Below are 9,574 nucleotides of genomic sequence, written 5' to 3' on the forward strand. Positions count from 1 at the left end.
TTCCTGGAGGGTATCCCTGCCAGCCTTGTGGCACAGCTGCCGTGCAAGGGGACAGATGTGCCAGCCCTGCCCTGGCACTGGTCACGGAATCACAGAATCATTGGAGAAAACCTTGCACAGAGGTTTGGACCATCCAACCTTGATGGTCCAAAGGGTGCAGAGCTTCCCCAGGGACTCCCACCTCTGGCCACAGCCGTGCTGGGAGTGCTCCTCCCGCAGCAGTGGGACAGAGAAAATCACCTCTGGGGTTGCTCCCTCCCTCGGACGAGGGTCCTTCCCACCCGGCTCCCTGTGTGGATACACTCACTGTCCCGGGCTGTGCAGAGTTCACGTGCAGAGGGGCTTTTTTTACCCCTGTTTCTTCCCCACGTTACATTTTCACGCCGAGCCGGTGGTTTCGGGGAGGTTTCCTGCCCTGAGTGCAGCTGAAGGGGGGGTGGGCGCTCGTCCCCAAACAAAGGGCCCTTGTCCTGCGCGGGGTGAGAGGAGGGTCGGCGGGAGCGGGGAGGGGGCGGCAGCGCTGAGGTGGCACCGGGCTGGGCCTGGGAGCAGCTCCTGCCCCGGGGTGAGCAGGCGCTTCCTCGTGTGCCCCGGGCATCCCGGGGGGGTGTGGGGCCGAGGAGTGACGTGGCAGCTTCCGAGGTGAGTGTGGCTGCACCTACACCGGAGATCATCCCGGAGCTGTTCCTGCTGCTCCCGCCGTCCGCTTCCCAGCCCCGCCGCTGGAGACGATGATTCCCAGGCAGCAGGAAAGCCGAGGTACCCCTGAGGAGCTGAGAGGGCTCTCCGTCCCTCCTCTCCCCCCACTGCCCCTGCTCCCACCCGTGCTGGCTCCCACGGGATTTTGCCACCGTGGCGAGGGACGACTCACGGGGTTGGGTGTCCCAGGGTGGCCCCCGTGGGGCCGTTTGGTCCTGGATTAGCGCCGTGGGGCCGGGGGGGAAGAGAGGAGGGTGGAGGGGGTGTAGTGGGGAGGAAAAGCCCCACGCCAGAGGTGTCCAGGTGACGGGGACAGAGGGCATTTCCTCCCTGGATGAACGTGTCCAGGGGACCATCCTACAAGCCCAGAGACAGCCACCAAAACTGATCCTGTCCCACGAGCCCGAGGGAGGGAGCACTTATGGGATCATCCCATTCCCTGGCAGCTGCAAGTGCAGGCAGGAGCTGCGGCCTCGAGGGCAGGAGATAGGGACAGGAACAGCCTCTGCTCGGGGGTCACCCTGTTCCCCCCCGGGTTTCCCTGTGCCAGGTCAGCCTGCCGAGCCATGAACAGCTCCGTGCCCGGCAGCCAGCTGAGACACCCCGGGCCGCAGGACGTGGCCGCCGTCACTCCCGTGTCGGTCGCCAGGGCCGTGACGAAGAAGGCGGACGCGCTGCCCATGATCTCGGTCATCGTGGTGCTCTTCGTGCTCCTGGCCGTGTTCATCATCCTCGTGGTGCACTACGGGCCCCAGCTCCGCACCGTGCAGATCACCCTGTACCACGAGCCCCTGCCGCAGGACCTGCACAACGGGGTGCACCTCACGCACTGGAAGCAGCTGGACCCCCAGAGGAGGTGGGATCTGCCTGGCATGGATCTGGCTGGAGGGAGCTGCCAGTGCTCCTGCAAGCACCACCTTCCCGGCGGGAGCGCTGAGCCCAACATCATCGAGGTCACGTACCTGTGACCCGGCCCCGGGACACCTGAGGCTGTGTCCCACTGGAAAAGCAGTGACTGGATGTCAGTGTATCCCGAGACTCACCGGTTCCCAGGCAGAGGCTGTACCTCCCCAGGTCTGTGTCTGGCCCCAGGAGGGCTCAGCCAGGAGGTTCAGTGTCACTGCAGTGACCCATCACCAGCCCCCAGAAGTCCAGCCTGGGGGTTGCTGCTGTCCCCAGGCAGGAGCTGGGTCCCAGCCCGGGCTCTGGGGCTGGGTCAGCCCTCATGGGACAGCATTAGCATCAGTTCTGGCTTTCCTCACCCTGGTGTTACCTGTCCCACACTGCCTGGGAGTGGCCAGGAGAGCTGTCTTGGTCCTTGTCCCAGCTGAGGAGCTCTGGGGCTCTGCTCGGCCCCTTGGCAGGAGCTGGAAGTTACGTCATCTGGAATTGTTTTCCTGATGAAAGATGTTTCCTCATTCACAGTGTCCTCATTACACCATTTGTATGTCACGGAGAAGCCTCCAATCCCTCTTTTCCTCTGTGCCACAGCCCCTTTTCCTCTGTCAGAGGGCTGAAACATCATCCTCCCCCCTGGCAGCCCTGGCAGCGGGCTCAGCCCTTGGGACAAACAGCCAGAGAAGAGAAGAGGCAACTCCTCAACCCGTGTTGGTGGAGCCAGTGACAGGGGACAATGTGTCCTTTCCCCAGGGGAGGTGTGTGAGAGAAGAGTGGTGACACAGCAGAGGCAAGAGAGGTGATAATGGCACATCACAGCTGGCTGAACATCTGGAGGTGCTGGCACCAGAGGAGACGGGCAGAGACTGCAGCATCTCTGTGCATGGGGATGGGGAGACCTGAGGTCATCCTCACTGTGGTCATCCTCACTGGGGTCATCCTCACTGAGATCATCCTCACTGGGGTCATCCTCACTGTCCCCAACTCTGGCTGCTGTCCCTGGGCCAAGGGCAGCTCTGCTCAGGGCATGGGGACTCGGGTGGTTGGAAGCAGCCAGGCATGTCCCAGCCAAGGAGGGAGTGATGGTGGGGTTGGCACAGTCAGCCACAGGGAGGAGGATGTTGATGTGACTCCATCACCCTGGGTAGGAGCTCGTTGAGGTGGCACAGAGGGAGCAGACAGAGAGGTTAAACCTCTTGAGCCCTGAAGGCTCCTGGTGGTATCAGACTGTGGTAGCTGTTGAGCCCTGGGGGCCCTTCTGCTGCTGGAGGACATCTCTTTGGCCTCAGGTGGAAGCTGGACATCAAGGCCTGTCTTCAGTGCAGGGCTCAGCAGACACTCCCTGGGGAAGCAGCACAGCCCCTGGGGTCACCCACAAGGATTTATGCTGCTGAGCAGTCCCAGAAGTCAAAATATGGTTCCCAGCCCTCCCCTTCCCACAAAAGCCAGGTCTGTGTCCACCCTTTGCTGCATCCCCAGCACAGATCCCTCTGTGCACAGGTGGACAAAAAATGGGGCTTTACCTGTTCCTCCAGGCACTGGGAGTATTTCTGACATGGCAGATGCTCCAGCATCCCTCTTCTCACTTATTTCCAGCTCTTTTCTCACTTACTTTAAAGCTGGGTAGTGGTTGGACTTGCTGGAAACTTTTTGTCTCAACAATAAACATAATTTATATTACCTTTGGGGGGGTATTTTCTGTTTTGATTTTTTTTTCCTTTTTGTTTTCCAGAGGTGATGGTGCAGTTATTAGCTTTCCCACTCCTGAGTTACAGGAGATAAGAGCTCTCATTTCCATTGAAAATCAGAGTCCCACCCTGCTTTGCATGTCAACACAGGGCTTAGTTTGTAATGTGTACATCCCTAATTAGCACCCCCTGAAGAGATAATCACCTTCCAAGGATTTCTCCTAATTAAGACATTCCCCTCTGTGAGGGTGGGGAGGCCCTGGCACAGGTTGCCCAGAGAAGCTGTGGCTGCTCTGGATCCCTGGAAGTGTCCAAGGCCAGGTTGGACGGGGCTTGGAGCAACCTGGGCTAGTGGGAGGTATCCCTGCCCATGGCAGGGGGTGGGACTGGATGGGCTTTAAGGTCCCTTCCCACCCCAACCATTCCATAACCTCTTCAAACAACATCTGTAGGTTGTGGCCACCCACACCAAGTGTCTGAAGCTGAAGAATCCCCTACAGCCATCACAGGATCTGCCCTGTGGCCCCAGACAGGCTGCACCCACCTCTCGGGGGCACACACAGGTGTCACCCACCCGGGGTGAAGCAGGGGAGTTGTCACCCAGCTTTTGTGGCTGTGCCATTTGGGATCAGGAGCAGCTGGGATCGAGACAAAACCTTTAACGGGAGAAACGGGAGCTTTTGTGGCAGCTCCCACCGAAGGACAAGCACAGCAGGGGACCAGTGTGTTTAGAAAGAAAAGATTAAAACAGTCTAAATATTAATAAAGAGAGAGATAAAATGGGTAATTATTGCTGGCACTCATTGATTTGCAGCCGCTGGGGACTCGTAAAGGTCTGATTTATGTCGCGTTGTGCCGTGGCCCAGATCCATCACTTCTGGGAACCCACTGCTGTGCTTGTTGCTCAGGTACTTCGGGCTGTCAGACTAAAAGCAAATAAAACTGGTGGTGCTGCTGGGGCTCCAGTGGCCTCACATTTGTCCTGTGCTCTGATCCTTCCAGCCCAGCAGCTGCCAGCAGCTCCCTCCTACACAAACATCTCTGGAAAGATGTAGTACTGAAGTTCCAGCCTTCAAAATTTCTTCCCTGTATTTCATTTGCAAATAGATATTTAGATATAATCTTTTGGAATACAGGAAAGAAATTACTGTAAGGCTTAGAATAGCAAATTAAATCATACAAGCAAGTGACAATATGCTGCCAGGTTTCTCCTCCAGAAGGACATCAAGGGTTAGATCTCAACTCTGCTCCTCATTGCTTTCCCCTGCACAATAAAACATCATTTTTACAGATTCTCCTTGTTTCTCTTTGTCCAGCTCTCAGCTCATAGAATTTGTTCTTTCCAGCATAGGGCTTTATAAAATACATCAGGGTCTGTGAGCAGCAGAGCTGTGCATGCCATTACCATAACATTATTCCTCTCTATTCAAACACCGAGCCTGTCCCGATTTACTTCACTTAAAACTTTCTTTCCCTCCTTAATAATAATCCTTTTATGAACACAGAGCAACAATAACTCTCCTTATCATCCCCTCTGCACAGGGCAGCTCCTGGAGAACCCCAAGCAGGAGCTGCAGAGGCTTTGCTTTGCTCAAAGCCAGGTTTGGGAAGCTTTCAGGAGCTGCTGCACCACCTATTAACTCTGCCCTGATCAGGGACTGCCTGCACCCCCTTTTATTTCCCTTCTAATTAGGGTGTTGCACCTTCATCACCCTCCCAGAGGCCCGTGGCTCCCCGGAGGGTTTAGTGGGGGGGGGTTGGAGGTGACTCTGCTCATGATGCCACAGGGTTGCCTAAAATTGTGCAAAATTGAGGGAAGCACCGAAAAATTGTGCAAACCCGAGGGAGGCACCCGGAGCATCCGCAGAGGCTGGAGGGGAGGGAGGGGAGGGAGCTGCAGCATCCCTGGGAGGGAGCCGGCTGAGCCCCCCGGTGGTGGCAGCCCCTCTGCTGGGAGGGCCGGGGGTCCGCACCCCGCTGCCCTCGGGCGGTGCGGTCGGGCCGGGGAGCGCGGAGCAGCCCAGCGCGGAGCAGCAGTGGGCTCCAGTGGTGGAGGGAGCCAACTGCACACGGCAGGAACCGCGCGGGGACGGGGCTGCTCCTGCCCCGCCAGCCCCGGGGGGACGATGTGCCTGGTTTGGGGCTCCCCGGTGTGAGAGAGGCATCGCTGGAGGGGCCTGTGAGGACACACAGAGAAGCTTTCACTGTGGGGAAGGATGAGCAGCTCAGCCCAAAGGGGACCGGGCTCTGGGAGGCTGGACTGGGTGGCACGTGGAGGTCACCTTCAGCCAGTGTCACCTTCTGATTTCACGGAGAGGATGAGCACAGGGAGAGCCAGCCCCCCCGAGAGAAGGTCCCTCCATCTCCTGCAGATCTGGGTGTTTGCTGTTGGGTGTGAGGGGGAATCATCTCCTTCATGTGGAGGAAGGTCCCTGGGAGCCTCCCAAATCTGAGGATGGGGAAGGTTCTGGGCCACCTTGTGCAGCTGCAACTGTACCCAGCTCCTCACACACCTGTTGCAGAGAGAGGGATTATTTGAAGGGACCCACAGGGGTCATCGAGTCCAACCCCTGGCCCTGCACAGGACACCCAACAACCTCACCATGTGCTGACAGTGTTGTCCAAATGCTCCTTAAGTTCTGGCAGGTTTGAGGCTGTGACCACTGCCCTGGGGAGCCTGTTCCAGTGGAGGGAAAACCCCCTGATCCTGGTGCGAGGGCACAGCTGGTGAGAAGCAGCCGTGCCTTTCCTTGTTCCACCTCCATTTCCAGCTGCTCTCCTGCTGAGGACGCTGCTCTGATGTGGAGCTGAGCCTGGAAGAGCCCATCTCTCCTCAGGGTCCCTCCTGTGTTTAGGCCTCTGTGACACTTGGACACCCTTTCCCACCCCATGGATGAGCTGTAGAGCCAAGACTGGACCAAGTCCTGCTTCCAAGAGGAGTCCACAGGATATTATAAACCCTGAACACAGTAATGAGGCCAAACCTTGATGTGTCGTCAGTGGGGCTCGTTTTGAACTCTTCTCCTTTTGATGTTTTTTTTTTAAAGTCAAGGAACCACAGAATGGTCTGAGTTGGACTTGAAAGATCATCCGGTTCCAGCCCTGTCATGCAACCTTCCACCAGCCCAGGTTGCTCCAAGCCCCGTCCAACCTGGCCTTGGACACTTCCAGGGATCCAGAGGCAGCCACAGCTTCTCTGGGCAACCTGTGCCAGGGCCTCCCCACCCTCACAGCCAAGAATTCCATCCCAGCATCCCATCTATCCCTGCCCTCTGGCAGTTTGAAGCCATTCCTCCTTGTCCTGTCCCTCCATCCCTTGTCCCCAGTCCCTCTCCAGCTCTCCTGGAGCCCCTTTAGGCCCTGGAAGGGGCTCTCAGGTCTCCCTGGAGCCATCTCTTCTCCAAGCTGAACCCCCCCAGCTCTCCCAGCTGGGTCCAGAGCAGAGGATGATTATTAGATATGAAAAAGTCTCCTCCCTCTCATTTTCAGCTGCCCTACACTCCCTGCTGTGTTGTGGCACAGCTCATGGTTCCCACCCAACACCAAACCAGCCCAAAATGCCAGAGTTTGAAGACCTCAAAATAATCTGGTGGTGTTGCTCTTTGCCATGTGATGGACAGTGAGTGTGGTGCCTCCAGCACAGCTCTGCACCCCTGAGAGCTTGGGGTGTCCCCCGTGTCTGCTCTGGAGCCTGGAGAGCCCTGAGCCACAGAGGAGCCAGGTTTCCATCCCAGAAATGGCATTTACAGCTGCTCTGGGCACTGACAGCATCACACAGGAGCTGAAGAATAGTGCTGCAATAACTGAATGTAACTGATGCACTTTCTGAGCTTTAAATGAAAAGATTCCCACGCATCCTAGAACCCGAGGGGGGGGGGAATTTTATGTCCATAGGCACCACATTGCCCATGGAGGTCCTGAAGCACCTGCATGGTGGGAACCTGTTGGGGTGTGAACAGAAAACGGGAGGAGATGTGTGTTGTTTTTAGCACCAGATCTTATTTTCCTGCCTGTGCTCCTGGTAAGTCTCACTTGACCCCGTTTTTCTTTTTTCTTTGCAGCACTGCTCTGTCCATCTCCCTGCACTGCTGGTTTGTAGCCCAGTGATGCTTCTGCAGCCCTGCAGCATCTTCCTGCCAGCTGAGAACGTTCCAATGGCTGGGGGTCACGGGCCTGGTCTGTAGGGATTTATTCCTTAAGTCTAGTCATGATTAAAGCAGCAGCTCCTCCAGCTCCTTTCCTGGGCTGTGCAGGTCTGTCACCAGTGCTGTGTCTGTGCAGCCAGACTGGGCTCAGTGCTGGGGGGTCACAGCTCCTGTGTCGGTGACAGTGACTTCTCCTCCCAGCCTTTCCTGGGGTGGCTGAGCAAACTGGTGCTCAAAATCCCGCCTTTGGGGAGAAAAAGGAGTAGTTTGGGGCTGCAGCAGCCCGAAGGGGAACCCTCCAGCTGGGGTGTGGGGATGGGGTCAGCACATGGGTGCTGCTGTTGGGGGGATTCACCTCCGGCTACATCAGTGCACACAGGGCACTCAGTGAGGTTGGCTTGTTCTCCAGCTGGATTGGGAGGTGATGGGAGAAGGATACACTGTGCAGGGCTCCTCAGGGAACCCCCCAGTTCTGGGGTGTGATGTACCATCACAGTTCCCTCGTGATGTCTCAGTGAGGTTCTTCTGCTCCTCTCCATCCCTGAAAAGGGAAAGCATTAAAAAAAAATAAAGGAGGTGGAAGGATAAGCCTCCCCCAGAAGGAAGTAGCCTTCCCACCCCCCAGAGCAGGGCATGGGCTGGGAGACATCCGCTGCTCCATCTGCAGCTCCGGGAGCAGGAGCATCCCTCCGGAGAGCCCGGGGCTGGCTGTGGTCGGCTCGGGAGGAAGCAACAGCACAAAGCAGGGAAATGACTTGGCAAAGGTCACCTGGAGCTGGGATGGAGCCCAGGAATAGCACCGGCTCTCCTGCCACCCCCCTGAACTGTCCCTTCCTCCCAGAGCGCTGAGTGTTGGCGCAAACCCGGCCGGGCTGGTGGCACTGGGGGGGGGGGTTGGTTTTGCCACTTGTTGGGGCACTAAAATTCACCATAATAAAGACAAATGATGAAATCAGGGATGCAGGTGATGGGGAACCTCAGCTGGGAAAATCAGAGCGGTAAGGGGAGCTGGGAGGGATGGGAATAGGATGGTGATATGGGGGGCTGCCCATCAAGGCTGGAAAAGCAGGAGGAGAGGGCAAGGTGGGCACAGGGCACCAATGGCAGTCACAGGGCTGCTGGAGGCTGCCTGGAAGATGTGGGGGCCACGAAGATGATGTGGCTGTTGGGACTCCAACCACACCATGAGGATGCTCTGCAGTCCATAACAGCCAAGAGAAGTTCCACGTGACCTTCCCTGTCCCAAATGCCTTCAATCACCTTGAGGCCAAAGGAAACCCAGCTTGGGGTACTGGTGCTCTGCAGCCCCTGCTTAGGAGGAATACATGGAACGACTTCAGGCTGTGCACAGCTGGCCAGATGTGGTGGTATGGGTGGAACAGCTGTGCAGCCTCGCACTGCCTGCTCCAAGGGGGGTTGGGGGTAAGGGGCTGAAATAAGGCCAAGAAGGGATTTGGTGGTGTAGGATCAGTGCTGAGCGAGGAGTGATGCTGGGGAAATCAGTGCTGAGCCAGGCTGGGATGGAGCACGTGCCAAGACAGGACTGGCCAGGACAGACTGATGCAGGGGATGGGAGAGGCCTGACAGGACACAGCTCGTGTCTGCCAGCACCTCCCTCCTTCCCTTGTGCCCTCCTGCCTGTGTTTGTTGTGGCCACACTCCCAGTGATTCATCAGCTCAATTTGGTGTGTCCAGCTGAGACTGAAGCTGTGACATCATCCAAAGCTGTGTGCTGGGAAAGGTGATGTCGGCCCTCAACAGACAGAGCGAGGAGCAGGGATTGCACTCGGGATTTGGACAGAATGAGAGCAAATCCAAGTCAGAAATGTAACAGTGTGGGGAGCAAGGCTTTGGGGCAAAGCAGGAGCATTGTCCATCACAGCTGGTACACACAGACCTCTTCCAAAAGCACAAGAGGTTCGTGGGAGGTCAAGGACTGTCTGCAGGAGTCACACCTTCAGTGCAGTGTGTTTCACAGGTGGCAGCAGGCAGGTGATGGTCCCTGCGGGTTGGGAATGGAGGGCACATCCACACCCCTCTCCCAGCTGGGCCATGTGCTGCCCCATGAGCCCCCACCCCGCCCCAGCATTGTACCAGCCCGGTCCTCCCTTTTCCTGTAGGTGTGGTTTCCATAGGAAGGTCGGC

General features: G+C 57.3%; 1 protein-coding gene across 1 annotated transcript; it reads left to right on the plus strand.

Moving 5' to 3' along the window:
- Positions 1–507: 507 nt before the first annotated feature.
- SMIM33 (small integral membrane protein 33) lies at positions 508–3,655 on the plus strand. Its single transcript, XM_064671438.1, has 2 exons — positions 508–759; positions 1,250–3,655. Exon 2 carries the CDS (start codon positions 1,266–1,268, stop codon positions 1,665–1,667), a length of 402 nt encoding a protein of 133 aa, XP_064527508.1. The 5' UTR covers positions 508–759; positions 1,250–1,265; the 3' UTR covers positions 1,668–3,655.
- The last annotated feature ends 5,919 nt before the right edge of the window (positions 3,656–9,574 follow it).

This window comes from Pseudopipra pipra, chromosome 15, assembly GCF_036250125.1.
Source record: "Pseudopipra pipra isolate bDixPip1 chromosome 15, bDixPip1.hap1, whole genome shotgun sequence".
NCBI lineage: Eukaryota > Metazoa > Chordata > Aves > Passeriformes > Pipridae > Pseudopipra > Pseudopipra pipra.

Bases quoted from the DNA above. Each gene is read 5' to 3' on its own strand.
- SMIM33 (XM_064671438.1), top strand. From the start codon at position 1,266: ATGAACAGCTCCGTGCCCGGCAGCCAGCTGAGACACCCCGGGCCGCAG.